Raw genomic sequence first — 21,679 nt, 5'->3', positions numbered from 1 at the left:
GACTTTCCATTCTTCGAAAAGTTCGCGACCGATTTCCGCTTTCACCGCCTGCCTCAAAGAGGTGTTATCTTCCCCACGCCTGACGCCCTTCTATGGGCCTCATCCATTTATCAGTCCTCTTCAACTTCTATCCCATCTGCCTCTGGCTTACTTTTTACTCACCTTCACAGCCCTGATCGCAAACCTAAATCTTTCAAAGCTCCCTGTTCATTTTTTCTTCGTGCCACAGGCATTCTTGTTGAAGCACGTTTCTACTCTTCAGCACGCTACCGACGGCGCGACTTGTGGCGCTACATAATCATCCGCTCCAGTAGCGCATCTCTTGTGTACGTCGCTTACTGAGCTCCGAATCCAGGAAAAAGATGATGAATACATCACGAGGGACATGGCTGACATTGTTCGAAGCATCTCAGACCACGAATACAATCCTGAGGGCACTTCCGCCCCTTGACGCCATGGCTCCCGCCATGCTTCAGACCCCGCACAAGGATGATCTCACTGAAACGTGAGTCAAATTGATATATCTTGAAGCGCTAGATGTCCTGGAACTTGCAGTACTGACATAAGTTTAGATGGGCATTCCTGGAAGGTGGGATTGACAGTGTCATGCTAAAGCTGGAAGAGGGTGTTGACATGAAGACTGTAAGTTGAATCTGCTTCCCACAAAAGCACCTGCAAGATCTACTGCTCAACCGGACTGACTTTTCATTTTTTGCTCATGACTAGTACATGGCCCTCTACACGTTCGTACCTCACCTCTCTGCCCGACAATGTCACCTGGCTTCCGCTAACAAGGGATTGAACAAATAGTGCCGTACACAACTTCTGCACGTCACAGAAGGCCGTCTCCAGCTATCATGGACCACAGGCGCATCGTGGAGGTAAGCTACAAACCTCTTTTCTGAAAGTCACTGTGATCTTCCGCGAAGACTGAGCTGACGTTGGACCTTCCTTAGCGCACTTGTTGGGCGAGGAACTCTATAAGCTTTTGGGAGAATATCTCTCTCGCCATCTTCAAGTTGTTCTCCAGCACTCCAAGGGGCACGCCGAAGAGTCACTTTTGGGGTTCTACATCCGCGAGTGGACTCGCTTCACGACCGCCGCGAAATACGTCAACCATCTCTTCAGCTACCTGAACCGTCACTGGGTGAAGCGTGAGATTGATGAGGGAAAGAAGAACGTCTACGACGTGTACACGTTGCATCTGGTCAGATGGAAGGATGACTTCTTTGAGAACGTCCACGAGAAGGTTATGGATGCCGTGCTCAACTTGATTGAGAAGCAGCGCAATGGCGAGACCATTGAGCAGTCCCAGATCAAGAGCATTGTCGACTCATTTGTTTCCCTGGGCTTGGACGAAAATGACAGCAAGCGGTCTACCTTGGAGGTCTGCCGACAATACTTCCAACGTCCCTTCATCGCTGCAACTCGAACGTACTACGAGAATGAGTCCCGACAATTCGTTGCGGAGAATAGCGTGGTTGAATACATGAAAAAAGCCGAGTCTCGCCTGGACGAGGAGAAAGCTCGAGTGGGACTCTATCTCCACCCGGACGTTGCGAAGGATCTCACAGAGACTTGCCTGGACGTTTTGGTGGCCGCGCACTCTACCCTTCTTCGTGACGAATTCCAGGTCTTGCTTGACAATGAGCGCCAAGAGGACCTTGCACGGATGTATCGCCTTCTCTCACGTATCAGTGACGCCTTGGAACCTCTACGCTCGACTTTCGAGAGTCATGTGAAGAGAGCCGGCCTTGCTGCGGTAGCAAAAGTTGCCAGTGACAGCCAGAACTTCGAGCCAAAGGTGTATGTGGATGCTCTCCTACAAGTGCACACTCGATATCAAAACTTGGTCAATGAAGCCTTCAATGGCGACAGTGACTTTGTCCGCTCCTTGGATAATGCCTGTCGTGAATTTGTCAACCGCAACCGAGTCTGTCAAGAAAGTTCCACAAAGTCCCCCGAGCTGTTGGCGCGTTACACCGACTCTCTTCTGAAAAAGGGATCAAAGGCCGCTGAAGAGTCTGAGCTCGAAGACATGTTGGTGCAGATCATGACCGTCTTCAAGTACATTGAAGACAAAGATGTGTACCAGAAGTTCTACTCAAAGATGTTGGCAAAGCGTCTTGTGCACGTCAGCTCCGTTTCAGATGATGCTGAGACGAGCATGATCAGCAAGCTAAAGGAGGCGTGCGGCTTCGAGTACACCAACAAGCTTCAGCGTATGTTCCAGGATATTCAAATTTCCAAGGACCTTAACGCAAGCTACAAGGATTGGCAAGACAAAGTCCTGGACGATGATGACCGCAAGCGACTAGTTGATGCCCATTACCAAATTCTGGGCACAGGCTTTTGGCCTCTTCAGGCTCCCACATCCGATTTCACTGCGCCAATTGAGATCAACCGCACAGCTGAGCGATTCTCAAAGTTCTACTTCGACAAGCACAATGGCCGTAAGTTGACTTGGCTGTGGCAGCTTTGTAAGGGTGAAGTCAAGGCGAACTACGTCAAAAATGCGAAAGTGCCATACACATTCCAAGTCTCCACCTACCAGATGGGTATCTTGCTCCTGTTCAACGAAGCAGACACCCTTTCCTACACTGATATTCAGGCAGCCACCAAGCTGGTCCCTGAGCTTCTCGATCCCAACTTGAGTATTTTCTTGAAGGCTCGAGTACTCACCATTAGCCCCGAAGGCGCCAAGCCCGATCCCTCCGCCACATTCTCTCTTAACTACAACTTCAAGAACAAGAAATTGAAGGTCAACCTCAATATTCAAATCAAGTCCGAGCAGAAAGTGGAAACCGACGATACGCATAAGACCATAGAAGAGGACCGGAAGTTGCTGCTCCAGGTAAGCGTTTTCTTGAGATGATTTTGAGTGCACATTCTTTGATGATGCTTGAGTGGAAACTAAAACGCTGCCTATCCAGTCCGCTATTGTACGAATCATGAAGTCGCGCAAGAAGATGAGACACGTCCAGCTTGTGAACGAAGTCATCCAACAAGTCAAGTCTCGCTTCCCGCCTCAAGTGTCAGATATCAAGAAGAACATTGAAGCGTTGATGGAGAAAGACTACATTGAGCGTCTTGATGGAGATGAGATATCTTACATTGCCTAACCAGCAAGACACCTGCTCCTTTTGTTTACATCTTTCCGAGCGTTTCAAAAATGTCGCAACCCATCCCATCCGCATCCTTCTTTCTTCCCTTTCTCGTCCCGCCCACTTCTTGCTCACTCTGCTCGCATTCATCTGACGGTCGCAATCAGCGAAATACATACCGCAAACCTCTCACTGTCGCGCTCAAAAACACGTCCTCCGGATCGTGAGGTTGAAGATGTGCAGGGTCAGGAAGCCTTGACCATTGATTTTATGATTTGAACGTCCATCATAGCGTTAAGACAATAGCAATGATAACCCAAATTCTATTTTTTTTCAAACTTGTCGCGCTTCTTAATTATTCTATACCTTATCCTATGAATTCAGTGGTTGGGCCGAAGCTGCCAAAAGAATTTTATATGAGTAGAGGCGGAGGATCGTTCGACAACAGGCGTATTTGGGGTAGCACCTTCGGTCTGGCCATTTTTACAATGAAAATACGACTGTCGCGTAAAGTAGAACAAAATTGTATGAGCCACAGGCGAGTCAGTCGGTAGAATCATTCCATGCAAGTAGCGGGCATCTAGTCAGGGGATATCCAGAGAGTAGTACATGCTATATAACAGGCCCAAAAATTGTGAACGACGCAGGAGAAAGAACGTGAATCGGTGAAGTGAGACATTTATAGTGAACCATGTCGGACAATCAGATCAGTGTAATGTACAAGAGACCACCTATGCTATTGAGGGCTTGTGAACTCTGGAACAGATCCCTTGGGTGCAGTGATCTGAACGTTCTCTTTGATCGGTGCGCTCACGGTGGCTGTGTCAACATCCTTGACATCTCCCAGGCCCAGACCCTCGAGTTTTTTCTCTTTATTGTCGGGAGGAGTGTCTCGAGGAATTACTAAGGTAGTTGCTGAGGCGGATCCGCCGTCGACAGTCTCAACTTCAGGGGAGGCTTTACGTTCTGACACTGGTGGATCTGCCACTCCCTCCTGCTTTGGGGGGTTGGAGTCATGTACCGAAGAGCCACGAGACAGAGGAGACTTGGGATACGCAGCTTCCGCAACCTCTACCTCTTCACGTTGAAGTTCACCGCCCTCTCGCCGAAGAATGATATTACTCCAGCGCTTCCGACGACTGAGACTCCGAGACAAGCCTTCCGAGTCTTCACTATTTCGCTGCATCGACCGACGACGACCCCGGTCTGCGTCGAAGATACTTTCATTCACGGACGGTAATGTTGGGGTCGAAGGGGAGGCAGCCATGTGGGCATTGGGATTAGGCGACGTCGTTCTTTTCTCTTGCCATTCACGACGCTTGTCGCTGGCCCATGACCCCCATGAGCTGAAATATGCGCCGGCCTTTTGACCGGCCGCGGCGACCGAGGCCTGGGCTTGACTAACATCGATTGATGGTCTCTGGCGTGCGCCAAACCACGATCCCGCGTTTTCATTCCCCGGTTCCGGTGAGCCCAGGGCCGGGGAAGCAGGGATTTCCTTGTCCATCGACGCGCGCTGAGACTGGGGTTGAGATTGCGATTGTGTTGCTCTTTCTTCATTGCGCTTCCTTTGGGCCTCACGCATGGCTTCAATGTCTGACCAGAAGCTGTTGAAAGCGGCGCTCACTTTCTTCTGACCGGTGGATAAATGTCTATTTAGTGCTTCTCGGCCTTCACGAACCCGCTCATCCAAATGTAAGTCTGCGACTTGCTGGGAGAGCCGTCGTTGAATGTCCTCCATTGTGAGTCCCCCTGCACTTGGGTGTCGAGGTTCAGTGATAGAGTATAACATCGCGTCGGATGTCAGTCGAGAGAACAGAGTGTAGTTGGAAGTCTTCTGCCACTGAGCAAGGAAGTCTGCATTGAAATCAAGGGCAGGATCGCCCTCAATATTGAAGGTTTGCAGTTGACTTATGGCACGATGTGAGGACTCCGCAGAGGCCAGTGAATTGAGTTCCTCATGGTATTTCATGCAAGATAGCAGCGCAAGGAGATACTCCTCGAATTGCATTCGTATAAACTCTTCAGAGCCCATGAAACCCAGGGTTTTCGGCCGGGACGGATGATCCTCATCCCACGTGTCATTAACAATTTGAGTGAGCAGATCGATCCATCTCCTATCGGCCGTAGAAAGAACAAGTGCAGTGCGCAGTGAGAGAGATGTAATGTTGATAGTGTCTTCGTCAAGCTATTCCACAGCAAATCACGAATCAGATGTGTCCATATTGAAGAAAAAAGTTGAATACACACGTTGATTAATATGTCGCTGTAGCGATCTTTCTGTTGCAGCAGAAGCGAGTTTGTTGATCCCACCACATACGACTTTGTCCCGTCGTCGGCTAGCAGGTCCAGCTGCTGAAGAGGAGTATAAGGACCGAACATGCTTCCCTGGATAGAAAGTCAGTATTCATCCAATTCACGTTGTGCAACAGTCTCAAAAGCTCACCTTGCCAAATATTTGCAGTGGCAAACCCATATACGCCAGTACTTGTACGAGCTGTTAGTTAGATTCATTCAAGACACAGAGGTAAGTGCAAAGACTTACATGAGTTCCGGTCACTTGTTTTGAGCGATGTTGCCTTCTCAACAGTTTCCGCATAGGTGTCGAAGGCAGGGTCGGCGCAATCTTGCAGGGCACCCATGAGACCCGGGATGAGAGAGATAAGAGAGAATTGTATCATGCACAAACGTTCACAGCGAGTTCCGAAAAAAAGCATCTACATCAGTCAGTACGACACCCACCGAGATTTTTACTCGCCAGTGCCGCATACCTTTGGCTGAAGCAACAGTGCCTTGAATAGGACCAATGTCTGATACTTGAACTCGTGAATCATCTCGCGAAGCGAGAGGCCTGTTTCGTGAGCTGATTGAGCAAATTTAGGATCGAGAAGAGGCTACCTACCCAAGTTCTGATCTTTCGGGTCATTGTTCAAAAAACTTATCACCAACCCTTCCCGGAATTTCTGCAAATAGAACACCGTTCAGCATTTCTCGAACAATTGGATCGAACAAGCATGATAGGCGCTGTACCCTCAAAATGTCGGTATCGGTGAAGTCTCTAATTCATTTATGACCCAGTCAGACAGGGTTTTGCGATTATATGAGCGTGTCCTTGTGATTTGCGATTTGTCCACGTCGTCTTGAGTGTGTATGGGCCTGGGAGGAGACTAGGACGTACCGCTGAGCAAACCATGCCGAAGTGACCACAGACAACTTCTCACGCAAGTGTCCTACTCTTTGAGGACTGTCCGTCACCACAACCACGGCCTTTTGTACTGTGGATCGAGTCACGTCAGGCGGGCGATCGATCAAGAGGTTCGAGTCAAGCTGGCGAGAGCAGGATATGCCGAAGAGGGACGTGGCGGGCGTCGTAGGCGTTTCTTGACGACGGAGCGTGAAGTATGAGAATTCCTCGGTTGACCTGAGGTATCAAATGCCTCTATTCAGCAAAGTTCACGTTTGGTTCTGTCTCTTGTCCCACGACGAAGCATCCCACTTTCGTTGGGGTCACCACTTCGACCAATCGTCTTGAAAGGAGCTGAATCATTTCGTAAGGCGGCAAAGAAAATACGTACAGATGCGCACCATCTGAGAGGGCCATGAACGGTAAAAGGGACCAGTCATTTTCGGTGGCGGGACTCGTGCCCTCGTCAGCGATACAAAGCTCCACCTCCGGACCCCTGCAGCTTCAGATCAGCTACTTTGCCCTTTTGAAAACCTCGAACTCACAGCCCTCGTCCTGCGAGTCCTGACTGTCCAATTAGTACATAGTAGGAGAGGACTCACCTTGCATGGTGAAAATCAATCACCAAGACAATTGGGGTTTGTCTAGCTTGCTTAGCCATTGGAGGGGTGCGGGGTCGAGAAGCACGTTCGAAGGTGAGAAGGTTGATCAGGTGAAGGGGCCGCGCAGTAAGCAGATATTCTGTCACATCGATCGCCCAGCGCAGCCGAACGGGTGCCCGCTTTAAACAAGGATTGCCATGAATTTGTGATGGGCCAGGTGACGATCTTTGGAGGTTGACACAGTTTAGGGGTGATTTGATAGCTTGCTTATCGCTCACGTGTTGATTGCGAGCGGCACAGATGGCCCCCGCCATAGTCTTGGGGAAGTCGGGCCCACAGGGGTCACGTATTGTGGTGTCGCATTATGTCACCCGTCCTTTAATCGATTAACTGATGTAAATCAATTGACTGATCTACGTGGGACTCTTGTCGGTCACTTTCTCTTGAGTCAAGACGTGCGCGCGAATTTTCCACGGTGGATTTGCGACGAATGTCATGAAGATGTGCAGATGGAGCATAGTGAAATTTGATCCTCGACTACACAGCGACTTCGATGTACTTTCATCGACAGTGCCTCATAAGACAACGTCTGATCAGATCCACTAGATGACGCAATAACGCTCAAGACGATGGAATTTCTCTCTTCACAACCAATTCTTCGCGACGCCGTAAGAGCTATGAACAATGATTCCCGAGGCGGTCGGGAAGAAAAAGACACAGAGATAAGAAAAAAAAAGAAGAGAAGTCATGAGTAATCAAGGAAGAGTGACGACGGGTGAAGAGAAAACCTTTACGCCAGCTGGGAAGGGCGTGCCTCAGAAGTGTATGGTAAACACGAGGCTTTCATGTACAGTGCAATTAAAATTTCGACGCGGGAGGGGGAAACAGGAGTGAATCAAAGATGAGAATGTAACGTGCAAAATGCCAATGGTACCCAGGTATCGCCGCTCAACAGCGTCTAGACATACGTTTGAGGTGCCATGCCACTGTGCGACGCACCAGCCACCAACGCTTGGCCCGCCTCGTTGGCTTGATCAATGTTGTGGAAGTCCAAGATTTCGGAATACCTGCATTGTCTTCTGTCAGTGCCGGGGTGTCTCGAGAATGCGCACAATTTTTAACACAGCAGATTGAACTCACATCATGATCTTCCACGTGTCCACTGGCAGATCCGCATCATTGAAAGACCAGTCGAACTTTTCTTGCGCGACAGGCTCATCAGTAGGATCGTGATAGGGTGCGAGGTATGGGTGAGCGAGCGCCTCATCGGCGCGGATACGCTTTCTGGGATCGAAGACCAGCATGCGCTCGAGCAGATCGACAGCTATATCCACGGTGGTTAGTGACTGCGGAAAGGTGCGAAAAAAGCTCATGATGAAAAACGTGGAACAGCATATGATAACATACCATCAGCATCAGCGTTGCGGAACTTGTTTTCCAAAGGCTGGCGCTCGCGCTTGGGAAGAGACTTCACGAATCGGAGAGTCTATATCGAGACATTGGTGTGTTAATAGATCTGACCGGGCTTGGTGGGCTTGGAATATCGGCACTCCATCAAAAAAGCAACGACTTACGTTCTCACTGCAGATCGTCTGAATCACATCATCAGGGGGTGTGCCGAGGAGCTCGGTGATAATGGAGAATTGATTGACATGATCCTTTCCAGGGAACAGGGGCTTTCCCTCCAGCATCTCAGCGAAGATGCAGCCTGCACTCCAAATATCGACCTCCACATCGTACTTTTGCCAGGTGAGCATGATCTCAGGAGCTCGGTAATATCTGGTCGACACGTAGCCGGTCATCTGGGGGTCCTGAATCCGGGCGAGGCCGAAATCGCAGATCTTCAGGTCGCAGTTCTCATTGATCAAGATGTTGCTGGGCTTCAAGTCACGGTGCACAACACCGGCGGAGTGGACATATTTTAACCCGCGCTGAGAATGAGTGAATCAGTACCTTCATGTCGAAGACCCGCTCGGAGGTTTTTGTCCTTGAGAGGGCGCTTACCAGAATCTGGTACAGGAAGTACTGAATGAATTGCTTCTCCAGAGGACGAGATGTCAGGAGGCGATGGAGATCGGTTCCGAGGAGCTCAGTGACAAAGTAGCTGCGGACAGATTAACATTCGCACTGGGCCCACACATGGGTGGTTGAGAATTGCTCAAAAACATACATATCCTCAAGCGGAGAGATGAAGATATCGCTCAAGCTGATGATCTGTACGTGAAGTTAGCACCCTGCGACTGATCGTCGACCCGCGGGAGAGTCTTCCGCCGGAGGAGGATGGAGAACGAAGAGCACTCACGTTCTCGTGACGGAGATGCTTGAGCAGCTTCAACTCGCGGTAGGTACGCTTTGAAAGGACCGGGGTGCTGAAGGGCTTCATGATCTTCTTGACTGCGACAGGCTGGCCAGTCAATTGATCCCGCGCCGAACTATTGGTAGAGGTTCCAGTTAGCGAGGAGAGGTCATTGATGCGCAGCGTTCTGGACCCAGTGCCACGCAGAACCCTCTCATGAATCAATGACCTACCAGACCAGGCCGAAGGCGCCCATGCCCACCGGTTGAAGGTCCGTATACCTAGAAGCACATGCGTCAGTCATCACTAGTGCACCAGAGAGGAAACCCATCCAGAATGAGGGGTATCGGGCCACACATACCGGCTGGTGATCTCGAAGGTCGTGCCGAAAATCTGGGAGCGTACGAATTCGGCCATGATGGGCGAGCAAGTACCGAAAGAGAGACAGAGGGTTGTTATCGTGAATGGGAGGAGGAGGATGTTTTTTTTCTTTGCGGGGAGGGGGAGGGGGGGGATTAGAAGAGGGGAAAGGCAGAGAGAGTAAAGTTTTGACGAAGAGGGAGGGAGGGAGGGAAGAGGTACAAAGTGGCGGACAGGGGATCAAGTGCCAGGGAGATCCAAAGACAGGCGTCAAAACCAAAAAGACTTGAACTGGAACAGAAGCCAAGTGGGAGGTGTGGGGAAGGGCCCGTTTCGGTGGAAGAGCGCAGAAAACAAGGACGATGACGTTTGCGACCGACTGGCAGGCACAGAGGCAGGTTTCGATAGCGGTGGGGCCAGAGGCGGGGATTCATTGGAGGATTCCATTCCCAGACTCCAGCCGACTCACAGGGCCTTCGACCCGAATGGACGGGTCTAGCCCCCTCACGGCGTACGCGATGGTGGCCTCAGGCTTGGAACACCCGGGCTGGAGCGTGAGTCTTATCTCACCAAGGGAAAAGATAGCCCTGGATGTCGCGAGATCAAAGTGGGAAGAGGGAGCCAGGCACGAGGCGGGAATCGGTTCTCCTGTACTCTGTAAAATGTCTTCCGTGCCAGGATGGGAAGACGGGAGTGGAAATAAGGTTGACCTCCTTCGATGCTCCTGATGATCATTCAGCACCTGGCAGTGGAGGCACCCTCCCGTCACCCGTGCATGGTGCCTGCGCTCAACTGGTCAGTTGTCACCTCTGGCCGCCCGAGAGTTCTTCCCCACTCACCACGCGGTACCCTGGTGTGATCATCGCATACCTTTCTAGTAGTAGTAGGACTACTACTAACTGATGGTAGTAATTTAGCAGCAATAGTAGTAAAAGTATTAGTAGTAGGAGTAGTAGTAGGAGTAGGTGTAGTAGGTGTAATAGGAGGCAAGTTGATATTTACCCCAATTAGCTACTTTGATACTTCTCTGTACGACACTGCGTTACTCTTGTACTGATCTGATCTAATTCCGTTGGAATCCGATACATGGAGACAAATAGACATGTGATTCAGTGTAGGCTACCTGCCTAATTGATGGCCAATGCTGATTCAGCTAACCTACTTGGTTCGATTCAAAAGCAGTTGGCATTGGAGTAATCGGTCGGTCTGTCCAGTCAAATATGGCACTTTCTCTGCGACACTGAATTCATCTAAGCCATCAACAGAGAAAGGAATTTTCCTGCCGAGGTATGACGAAGAGGCCTAGACCAAGGACCGGACCACCCGCTGCCAGCGACAAGAAACTACTCCAGGATCTCTGTGTTCATCTCAGTAGTTTCACTCACTCTCAAGCAGTAGCAAGCTCCTCCAACATGCTGTCTAATTCAGCTTCAAAGTGATTCAAAAATTCTTCATCTCCATGGCTTGGAGACCAGCCGAGCCGCTCGCGAGCAAAGTCGGCACGAGCACGAGCACTGTGAATTTTTCTGTCAATGAAAAGTAAGTTCCAGAAAAAAGGATGAGAGGTACCTACTTCGACGCGAGGGTGATCTCCACAAAATTGACGTCTCCTCCAGTGATATAATCCGCGGCCTCTTGCAGGCTGACTTGTTTCACTTCAGCAGTCGCCAAAAGGTTGTGCCTTTTTAAAGCACCCGCAATACCTTGACTGACTTGGAGCCAAGTGTGTTCGCCACTTTCAGCGAAGAATATCGCCCTTGGGCCGCTTGGTAGCCAAGTGGGTTGTTCTTGAATAGCTCGGAATAGTTGGAGATAAAGCCGTGAAAGATCTGATATATGGACGTGGTTCCAAGTCTTTCAAGTTCGCAAGGTTGGAACATGAATCAGGTCAAGAAATTTTGAAATGATTGAGACTCACCCCTTGACCACCTTCAATCACAGGCGATACTCCCAGCTTCCGAGCGAAGCGTGCAAGGTTCGGCACTTGTTGGCTTAGAGTCGCAAATGGTCCACTACCCTTGCCATCTGCCACTTCTTAGGGTGTGTTCTGATAAAAACGGCTGCGAACACTTACAGATCGTCGGCGGCACGACAATATAGGTTTTCACTCCAAGGGCCTGTCCCGTCTCAACGACTGCGATATCTGTGACCCGCTGTCCGTATCTTTCAGGATGATACATTTCCATATGGAAAATGTCGTCGTTGATGTCAGACCATATCTTTTGAGGATTCGGATTGCCGGTATATGGATGATCACCGAGGATGGAAGTGCCGGAAGTCTGAGAAGCAGGCAACTTATGAGCTATGCTATTGGGTAACCTTGTTAGGGCATTGAAGCCATCTCACATGTATCATGTTTGTTTGGTGGCTGGCACTCTTTCTCCGGAGGTGAAGGCCTTCAATAAGTGCTTTCGCAGAGCTGTCGTGGGACGCGGACGCAGCATTGATCACAACTGTTCGAGCTTAGTAGCTTGTCTGAAACGAGATGTCTCATGTAGCCGTAGGGTCCTACCATCGTTGGGATGAGAGATGCAGCCTCTCTGCAAGTTTCCAAGTCGTCCAAGCCTTGAAATTCGATGGGCTTCACACCCAGCTTTTCGAGTCTGGCTCCTTGCTCTGGTCGACGAATCAAAGCCGAGACGCATAAATTCTGAGCGTCCTGAGACCCCAAAATTTCAGCGAGTACAGAGCCACCACTTTGTACCAGAGCAATAGTCAGTCGTGTGTTGAGTGCCTCAAATAAGCCATTGCTAGCGCACTGTATGGGCACTCACATGTATCCGGTCGCACCAACAATAAGGACGTTTGTCTTTGATTGAGTCATGGCTAGGATAGATGTAGACATTAGACAGAATGCAAGCATGCATCAGAGTCGATAAAGCAAACAATGGTATTTATGCCCACGGGTTTTGGTCCGGTGTGAGAAGGCATGCTTACTACCTAAACTCCCCGATCACCCCTCAGCTCATGTATTTCAATTACCTAGTGTAGTAGGGAATCCGGTTGCATGTACATAGAGCAGATAGTCTGTTGAGGTGCATGTGCCTGATGGTGGCCTTACGGTCGGGAGAGGCTGTTTGGACATGAGGAGAGGGAGTCAATCAACTTGACAACCATGCGGCGGACAACCATGCGGACAACTATGCGGATGCGAAGGACATGATGCAACCATCGGATTGAACGGCTTCAAGGGAGTTCAGTACAGTCTTTACAGTCGGATTCTTTTGCATTGCAATGACACACTCTTTTTGATCTTCCTCTTTACCTTCGGACATCCTACGGATAGGTGTTGTACGGTCGGGTTGGGAGATCTCTGGACGTGCGTGCTGGTGGTTGTGGTTTGGTTCCTCTATGACTCGACCTGTCTGGTGAGATCAGACTGCCTTGAGCATTCCCCTCTATACTAGGTAAGGTACTAACCTTTCCAGCACTGTGTAGGTGATGATGCCGACCTTCCACGAAAGTCTCCGATTCGTGAGCTATGAACTGAGCGACCCAAGAACAGCCCGTATATCGATGAACTTTAATTGATACTGTGTAGGCCACTCCATCAGAGCATCAAGATGTGATAGCGCCTACCTTAGAGAAATTCAGCACACCCTTCAGTGTACATATAACCCGGTCTGACGATAATACTTCCAAGCTCCCCATCTGGTCAAGTTTTTTCCCCGATCGAGAAGTTGTCGATCATCGAGACATCGTGACAGACATGCAATATGCAAGACGTACTTGGGAAAATGAAAGTCGACAAGCTTTCCGGAGATTTAGAACTGCATTTTCACTTGCTTCGCTGTTGGTTAGGAATTGACACCCGGTTGCGTTGCCCCGGCTCATGAGGTTCGAGTTGTGAGGAACAGCGTAGCCTTTCCGCTTGCAATTACTGCTTAGAGCCAACAATGACGTAGGTCTGAAGACTACGGCGAAAATTTACACAAGTAGAGATGCTTCGAAGTTATCTCATTCAAAGCGGATTGGTTTCAAAAGAGCATCATAGTCGAATGATTGTTTGTGCAGAGCATTTTATAAAAGTCTTCCCTAGACTCTGTTCAATATTTGAACCACCCAAAATTCGACAGAATCTGAATTAGCGGATGAGTTGACTGAAAAAATCAATGATCCTTCGACGTCCCTCGCTTCAGAGCAGTATGAATATCTATGTAAGTTGTCACTGTTGGAGAGGGCTGATTTGCGTTGCGAAGAAGACCGGTCTTTGAAGAGTGAGAGAAGATGGAGTTGTTGTGTGATTTAGAAGGACGAATCCAGGCTGCCAGATGGCTACCCAGGTGCCACCTTGGCTGGCAGTCGGTCAAAAGTCCTGCATGTCGAGCAGCTAGATCGACATTCCGACCTCAGCATGGAAACGGATTCACAGCCGAATACGCCCGCCGAGTGCACTTGCCCTCGATGCTTCACTCTACTGGATGAGTAAATTTTTGGTATAGTTATGCAGGTCTTGAATCGGAAGTCATACTCGAATCTGATTTAGCAATACAAAAGAACCTATAATTTTCATGGCGTGTAATTCCGCTATTTTAGAGTCTCCCGTCTCAGACGAAGCAATCCCACCTCAATTCCCACTCTCTCTCTTCCTGTGGTTGCACCTGCTATTATTATGGCCGTAGTTCACCACCTATCCTTGTGGATAAAGCTCAGAATCTCACAGTAACTAGGTATACGGTTGTCGTAGTGAATTAACACTGCTAAGGTAGTAAGATTCAAGATACGTAAAGTCAGTGATTGAGGCTTCAAATGAAGTAAATGAGGTACTCTAGTCAAGCTCATTTTCTCGTTACAGGCATTCAGTGACTTGATTCTATGTCGCTACAGCGATACCAGCCAAAGACTTCCGGCCAAGATTGGAAGCTGAAATTCAGGTAAATAGAATTCCCCTTATTGTATACAATATGCAAGATATGAACTAAATGAGGCAGAGTCTACTGCGTCTTGTGACGTTGAAGATTCATGAATCAACAAGGCTGAGCCCCAGCCGCTTACTGTGGGGGAACAGGGCGCGTTCACACGAATGTGGGACGCCCGATGCACTACTGCGGACATCGCGGACATCGCGGACATCGCAGGGGAGAATGGACATTAAGCCTTGTTATCGATCGACATCTCCGATTTTTCCCTGCTGTACCTGTTCCAGGTTGCCATGTGCTTTTTCCAGTGCTTCTCACGTGGGCGCCCCGAACCGGGACCAAAGAGTGCGTCATGACTTGCCGACAATCGGAGGGTTCAGTTAGCACTGCCTGTGGATTAGAGGGAGTGTAACGAGGAGGCTCAGAACCTCATCTGTTGACTATACCTCAAACAAGTAAAAGACACTCTCTTAGTGGGGCACTGCCCGTTCTTAACAAGTCTACAACTCTGGCCGATGAAGGGGGCGATCTTTCTCCATCTCTAAAACGGAACATAACTATAGGGCTTTCAAGGCGAACAGCACTAGACAGCTTTGGGAAATTTATCCACTTATGCCGGCCATATTTGCCTTTCCTGCGGTGCTGTGAGAAATGGTTGGTAAGTTACTCGGCTTGTTGAGCATACGGCTTCTTTAACTACACGGACTTAATGTGCAAAGCGACAGAAGTGCAGCCTGTTTGATTCTTGATGATCCCTGACTCATGCCCTTGACTTGTGAAACAAGTATTGTTCAGAGCCTCCCGAACAAGATGTCCGCCAGCAGGTCGAAGTTCTAGAGACATACGGCTCCAAGCCTCGAACGGGCAAGTCACTGTTGGACTGTTCAGGCGGAAGTGATAGGATGAGAGCAGATCATCGTTGTTGTCGCTGGTGATCCTAGGAGTATCACAGTACAAAATCAACAATTGCATATGTACGTGGCCCAAAACGACGGTGACATCCATTTGATACAGGTGAAAGGAGTCGCCAAAGCCGGAAGTTGCCATGGCCCCCAGGAGCTTCCTGTTGTAGCATGGCCCGGTGTCTGGGCGGAAAGTTTCAAGCCGTGATGAAAACCTTACCCTCGGCCGACGAGCGACCAACATAAATGAAGGATTCAAGGTATGCAACGGACGATTGCGCCGAGGGTATAATGGCCACGTAGTGGGCGATGGGAAAAAATGAAGCAAGGATGGCAATAATCATTGCATAGCCCGCGGTTGCGACTAGGGTATTGAGCACTCACCCAGGTGATGAGCCTTGTGTGTCAAGGGACTTCCAGGCTTCCAGCAGTGCGTGATTTAGTACAGTACGTTTTCCAGTTACTTTCCCTTCTCTCACCGCTACGAATACCGCTAGGTAGTGTTCGATCCCCTAGGGAGTATGTGCTATGTAGATATATGGTTAATTGGTCACTCTGGCCGCAGCGGATAGCCTCAAGGTATTTATTTAATAGTCGATCAAAAACCTGAAGTTCGACGGGAGAGGCTGTGTGTTTTGAGTAGTCGGAGGCTTCGAGGGAATATACATGTACCTCAAGCGTTCCTGGTAAAAGGTGTATACAGTATACACTATACACTACACAGTTGTATATATTGCATTTCATTTCACCATAGGCAACAAGCAGCAAGCAGCAAGCAATTAAGCACTCGGAACTAAGTCCAGTGAGTAGTACAGACTCCAGAAAGTGGAGACTCAGTAGAGAATCTATGGGAAGTCAGTACTCAATCCTGACTACTCAATAGTCGGGCTGCTCGGGCATACTCAAAAGCAATACACAGCCTTCACTGCTCCAGTGCTCAGTGCTCAGTGCTGATCTTTCTTCCCCAGTTGATGGGGGTACCGGTACCGGAATCCTCTGGACCTCTCCTAGGCAGGCGCAGCTCGCAGGCGTATTGTAAGGAACACACGCCGACACACCCGCCCGGGTTGTATTCGAATAATAGAATTCGTTGGCGGCTGCCCACGGCAATGACCAGCTGAGCGAGAATTGAGTGGATAACCGATGGACAACGACGCCGAGACAGTAATCCTAATTTGAATCTGCCGTACGGCGCCCGGGCGTATAGCCGTATCCTGTACACTGTACAGTATTGATGGCATACAGTGGCCAATGGCCTTTGCCACAGTGGTAGGCTGGTAGCGGAAATTTTGAAAATCACCACTGTAATTACGGGCCCGATATCAGCTCACCCGTATGTGACATTTCTGACTTCCCCCCCGTAATTTCCCTCCTACTGTACCATCTCCACCCCCAGCATGACGATAGCCGCACCAAAGGACTCCTCTCGACACTTCTTTGCATTCTCTCTGCGGTCAACTTGGATTCGGCCTTGGATCCTCGCCTTCTCGCCCAGCACCTTCTCCCTGTCACCAAAGCCTCTGAGTATCCGCGTGAAGCTTGCTTCTCCCACAGCCTTCCAAGAGCCGTCTAATTCGCCTCCGCAAACGAGACATTCGTTTTCCGATCCTGCGCTTTTGCCTCTCACTCACTGGCACACTCTCTTGCCGACCGATCGCGGCTCCCCTCTCCCCGCTTTCCTCGTCCTCATCGCATCCCAAGTCTCACACATCATCGATCATCGTTGCGCCTACCTAAGACATATCTCAGTCGTCGCCGAATTGTTTGGATCGCTGGCTTGGAAGGGTTGCGGGTGGCCGTCTTCCTAACCCAGTGAAGGCTGCGGCCGTCCCGACGGGCTGACACCGATCGCTTCCGTGCACTTGCACTCGGGACCCGGTCCTTGCTCGTTTGGTGATTTGAACGACAGAGAAGCCCGGACTTGGGGGGTGGACGCATAATTCTACCCGCAAGATGGGCTCGTGTCTGAGCTCGGAGTCGTCGGGAGATGCGGAACAGAAGAAGAGAAGCCAGATGATTGATCGGAGGCTCGAAGAAGATCAACGGCGGCTGCGAAGGGAATGCAAGATCCTTCTTTTAGGTATGTGGAACGTGCGACAGGGTGCACATGCCCTGGGTTTCAGATCGCACCGGAAATCCAGGTTAACCCCTCAATTTGTCTAGGGTCGGGCGAAAGTGGCAAGTCTACGATCGTGAAACAGATGAAGATCATTCATCAAAACGGCTACACTGTGGAAGAGCTGGCTCTGTACAGGTTAACCGTGTACAAGAATCTGATTGATTGCGCAAAGGCACTGATCGATGGCTATCGCCATTTCCAATTGGAGCCGTCCAGTCAAAAAGTGAAGGACTACATGGTCGTACTCGAAGAATACCAAGTCGACACAGACCCCAATACTCCCTTGGATGGGACCATCGGAGACGCCATCACATATCTCTGGAATGATCCTTGTACTTCCACCGTGCTCGAACGACAGAACGAATTCTATCTTATGGATTCTGCGCCCTAGTAAGATTGTCGTTCCATCTGGATTGCCATGGAAGTCCACAAACATGTTGTACTCACCGAACTTCAGTTTCTTTGACGAGGCCAAGCGAATCACAGCCCCGGACTACATTCCCAATGTGTCCGACGTCCTTCGAGCCCGTACCAAGACAACTGGTATCTATGAGACGCGATTTACCATGGGTCAATTGAGCATACAGTATGTGTCACAGAAGATCGCCCTCGACTCTTGACCCAAACACGTGGTTTGCTGACTGGAGCTGGTGACAGCATGTTCGACGTTGGTGGGCAGCGCAGCGAGCGAAAGAAGTGGATTCATTGCTTCGAGAATGTAACATCCATCATCTTCTGTGTCGCCTTGAGCGAATACGATCAGACGTTATTAGAGGAGAGCAATCAGGTACAGTGTCTATCGCGGCCCTCCTCCGCAAACTTGAATTCTCATCATACTTACTGATCTGTGGTGCAGAATCGAATGATGGAGAGTCTCGTGCTCTTTGACTCGGTGGTGAACTCTCGGTGGTTCATGCGAACGAGTATCATTCTTTTCCTCAATAAGGTCGATTTGTTTCGCCAAAAGCTGCCACGTTCGCCGCTCAGCAATTACTTCCCCGACTATTCAGGGGGTAATGATGTGAATCGCGCGGCTAAGTATCTTCTCTGGCGATTCAACCAGGTGAATCGTGCTCACCTGAATCTGTATCCTCAGTAAGTGTGCCATCCTGGGCTATGTGTCTCCTTCTCCCTCACCTGTCTAGGCTTCTTCGTTGCCTTTCTTCCACTCCGGATCTGGTGGTCTGACAGATTTATCTCTAGCCTGACGCAAGCTACCGACACGACCAATATTCGGTTAGTCTTTGCCGCAGTGAAGGAGACGATTCTGCAGAATGCGCTGAAAGACTCGGGCATTCTATGAGCTATCCTTCACTTTTACCTCACCACTACAGTGAACTATGGCATCCAAATGAGCCTTTATCACTTCTATCGACTTTCAAATCCCTATCACCATGAATATCTACCTACCGATCCCCAAGACCGACCTACCTTCATGCTCAACCACATGCCATCTCGATCATTCGTATTGGGTTCCTTTTTCCCACCATTCATCCCTTGTCGACAGAATTGGCCTCTTTCTCTCGTTGGTGAGAGAAATATAGAGCGATCAACGAGCTCGCTTCCTCCTCCCCTGGCACGTGCAGAAGTCCAGTTGATATTCTCGTACTCTCCTCCCCGCCAAAGCTCTTTTGTCGTCTCCTCTTGGCATGACTCTGTTCTCATGGTGAAAGAAGCGGGAAGTCGTCCAGTTTATCATGAGAACAGCTTGTTTCCTTGCCGCATTGTGTCTCTCATTCTCTTGCTTCATGTGTCACTTTGACCCGTGACAGGGACCGAGGCCATTCTTGGCTTTTCAATGTCTACCCTTTCTTGCATGTATGTCAGGTTGTTTGCTCGCATTCATGACTGTGCTTGAAAACTTCTCGCCGCGACCAATGGGGAGGGGAGGGGCAAAACATCGAATACCCCCTTCTCCTTTTAAATCCTCCCATTACAATCCTCGACAGACATTCGTAGGTCTCTTGTCTTACTGACCTTTTCTTTGTTTTCTGATGCATATGACGGCGGTTTCTTCGATTTCTTGATGGTGTCGGTCTGCTTTACCTCTTTCTTCCCGAGCTTCCAATTCCCCATTTCTTTCTTACCTTTCACTTTCCCGGGGTGGTTGGTTCGCGCTCTGTCTACTGTTGCGGCTCACCTTGCCTTTGATGTGTGACCTAGCTCTCTCTTTTCTTGTAATATGTACCGCTTGTTTGGAGCATGGCGACCTCTAGCGTTGCGATGCGTCCGGCATCCTGTGGTTTTTTTTTTTCGACCTTCCTCTATCCTCCCCTGTTTCTTTTGCCTTTTGCCATGTCTGTGTGCTTCTTCTTGTACGTCATTTGTCTCCGAGGGTGGACTGCGATCCTCCCCCGCCTTTCATGTACGTTTCTACAGGCGATCCCGAGCACGTCGGGACCAGCTCAATAATACCAATACCAATACCAATACCAATGATGATCTGACTGTGGTTCTATCACTCGTTCAGTTGCAAGGGAGATGATACATTTCTCTTGCCCCTTTCACGATTAGCAGAGGCTCGATCAAGATAGGTTCCAGGCCGGTATTGCTTGCCACGGTGTCGCGAGGCACGTGCAGCATGTACTGGACCGTGCCAGCCTCCCACCTTCGCGGGTTCATGTTGTAGATAAGGGATTCTTCCCTCTGGATTCATATCGTGGATGACAGGGATTGTCTCGCGTGAACGATCAATTCTCGCAATGACAGTCCGTTGTCCAATTCACATCACTCTCGAGTCTTTCGTAATACACTTATTCAACATGGCCTCGACGGAAGCGGTACCTCAAACTCAAATGGAGAGATAGAGGGGTATCAGATTGACGTTATGTCATGTTATTGTTGAACATCCGTTAGGGGGGGGGGGAGAACGTAGCCCTCGACCTCCTTAGGCCTCTCGAGGGGCATCTGGATGTGCTCAGCTAGTGGTTTAACGTACATGTTCGTGAATCAAATCGATGGCGACGAACTACGAAGTGTCCAATGTACATACAGGGACGAGAAGAGCGGGGCAGAGGAATGGATGAGGGGAGGGGTTATCGGTGATAAGGCATCACTCCGTCTCCCTGAGTTAGTAGTCGTGTAGTGCCTAGTGTCGGAGTGCTACTATCGCGACCATCGTTGTCGTCAGTGGCTGAAACGTGCAGATCGATTGCATCCTCCATGGAGTCCGGTCCCGCGTTGGAGTTTGATCCCCCGCCATTACAGAGATTGTGGATCTGAGCAAGATTGGGAGGAAGACGACTTTCTTCTGGAGTCCCCCACACGTAGTGAAAGGTATTGGGTGTAAGCGCGAATAGTAGTAGTAGTAGTAGTAGTAGTAGTAGTAGTAGTAGTAGTAGTAGTAGTAGTAGTAGTAGTAGTAGTAGTAGTAGTAGTAGTAGTAGTAGTAGTAGTAGTAGTAGTAGTAGTAGTAGTAGTAGTAGTAGTAGTAGTAGTAGTAGTAGGAGTAGTAGTAGGAGTAGTAGTAGGAGTAGTAGTAGTAGTAGTAGTAGTAGTAGTAGTAGTAGTAGTAGTAGTAGTAGTAGTAGTAGTAGTAGTAGTAGTAGTAGTAGTAGTAGTAGTAGTAGTAGTAGTAGTAGTAGTAGTAGTAGTAGTAGTAGTAGTAGTAGTAGTAGTAGTAGTAGTAGTAGTAGTAGTAGTAGTAGTAGTAGTAGTAGTAGTAGTAGTAGTAGTAGTAGTAGTAGTAGTAGTAGTAGTAGTAGTAGTAGTAGTAGTAGTAGTAGTAGTCGTCAACTACGTACCAGACGGAAGTTGGGAGCTTTGGGATCAGCTGATTTGAGGGGAAAGAGCAGTCACGCCAGTTTACCTTACCATTGGTAGATACTAAATACTACTTCTTCACTCTATATACTGCTCTACGTGGGTTCTCTTGTCCCGAATATCCTCTCACAAAGTCACAAAGCAGATTGGGAAGCGGGCTTGGAACTTGAGTAAAGAGAATCACCGCACAACCGACAGCATCTTGTCAATGTCGCAAAGCAGCATTGGAGTTGAGACATCATGCCTGCTCAGTTCCGAACGAGGGGGGATCGTGTCACCGAGAAGAAGTAAAACTGTCGTTGCAAAGTACATGAGCCTGTCTGGGTCTACCCACTACTGTGGAATGTGTATACGGACGGGAGTCGACTGGAAAAGAGGCACCAAACTTGAGCTGGACTACAGCCTGGGAAAGCAAGGCAGAGGAGGGAGGTTCAGGACCGCCAAAGGTTTCCAGTCGAGAGTACCACTGGAGCCCATAGCGATCGCCAGTT

The 21,679-nt window shown here is 49.4% G+C and overlaps 6 protein-coding genes across 6 annotated transcripts; 2 read left to right on the top strand and 4 right to left on the bottom strand.

The window, feature by feature from the left end:
* Window positions 1-362: 362 nt before the first annotated feature.
* culA (cullin culA) lies at window positions 363-3,122 on the top strand (the record flags this gene model as incomplete). The annotated part of the gene is made up of 6 exons (XM_056931977.1): window positions 363-505; window positions 573-642; window positions 727-743; window positions 811-881; window positions 957-2,854; window positions 2,934-3,122. The coding sequence occupies 6 exons, from the start codon at window positions 363-365 to the stop codon at window positions 3,120-3,122; spliced, it is 2,388 nt and encodes a 795-aa protein (XP_056791936.1).
* A 718-nt stretch (window positions 3,123-3,840) lies between these two features.
* On the bottom strand, window positions 3,841-6,949 carry N7539_002373 (uncharacterized protein; the record flags this gene model as incomplete). Its single annotated transcript, XM_056931976.1, has 10 exons — window positions 3,841-5,292; window positions 5,355-5,492; window positions 5,551-5,591; window positions 5,650-5,821; window positions 5,876-5,955; window positions 6,007-6,067; window positions 6,135-6,162; window positions 6,283-6,525; window positions 6,680-6,784; window positions 6,891-6,949. The coding sequence occupies 10 exons, from the start codon at window positions 6,947-6,949 to the stop codon at window positions 3,841-3,843; spliced, it is 2,379 nt and encodes a 792-aa protein (XP_056791935.1).
* An 899-nt stretch (window positions 6,950-7,848) lies between these two features.
* sakA (mitogen-activated protein kinase HOG1) lies at window positions 7,849-9,603 on the bottom strand (the record flags this gene model as incomplete). The annotated part of the gene is made up of 9 exons (XM_056931975.1): window positions 7,849-7,957; window positions 8,031-8,214; window positions 8,298-8,376; window positions 8,465-8,821; window positions 8,895-8,994; window positions 9,061-9,104; window positions 9,193-9,322; window positions 9,420-9,467; window positions 9,548-9,603. The coding sequence occupies 9 exons, from the start codon at window positions 9,601-9,603 to the stop codon at window positions 7,849-7,851; spliced, it is 1,107 nt and encodes a 368-aa protein (XP_056791934.1).
* Window positions 9,604-10,933: 1,330 nt separating this feature from the next.
* On the bottom strand, window positions 10,934-12,370 carry N7539_002371 (uncharacterized protein; the record flags this gene model as incomplete). Its single annotated transcript, XM_056931974.1, has 6 exons — window positions 10,934-11,072; window positions 11,120-11,400; window positions 11,465-11,571; window positions 11,621-11,825; window positions 12,059-12,242; window positions 12,321-12,370. 6 exons carry the CDS (start codon window positions 12,368-12,370, stop codon window positions 10,934-10,936), a joined length of 966 nt encoding a protein of 321 aa, XP_056791933.1.
* Window positions 12,371-16,704: 4,334 nt separating this feature from the next.
* On the top strand, window positions 16,705-18,729 carry gpaB (guanine nucleotide-binding protein subunit alpha gpaB; the record flags this gene model as incomplete). The annotated part of the gene is made up of 7 exons (XM_056931973.1): window positions 16,705-17,092; window positions 17,217-17,387; window positions 17,471-17,816; window positions 17,884-18,012; window positions 18,084-18,213; window positions 18,283-18,521; window positions 18,630-18,729. The coding sequence occupies 7 exons, from the start codon at window positions 16,705-16,707 to the stop codon at window positions 18,727-18,729; spliced, it is 1,503 nt and encodes a 500-aa protein (XP_056791932.1).
* A 1,785-nt stretch (window positions 18,730-20,514) lies between these two features.
* On the bottom strand, window positions 20,515-21,242 carry N7539_002369 (uncharacterized protein; the record flags this gene model as incomplete). Its single annotated transcript, XM_056931972.1, has 2 exons — window positions 20,515-21,198; window positions 21,240-21,242. The coding sequence occupies 2 exons, from the start codon at window positions 21,240-21,242 to the stop codon at window positions 20,515-20,517; spliced, it is 687 nt and encodes a 228-aa protein (XP_056791931.1).
* Window positions 21,243-21,679: the final 437 nt, after the last annotated feature.

The sequence above is a fragment of the Penicillium diatomitis genome, assembly GCF_028827545.1.
Source record: "Penicillium diatomitis strain IBT 30728 chromosome Unknown utg000003l_segment0_segment0, whole genome shotgun sequence".
Classification (NCBI taxonomy): Eukaryota; Fungi; Ascomycota; class Eurotiomycetes; order Eurotiales; family Aspergillaceae; genus Penicillium; species Penicillium diatomitis.
The sequence above is the reverse complement of the archived record's forward strand: the minus strand, read 5'-3'. Positions and strand labels throughout refer to the sequence as shown.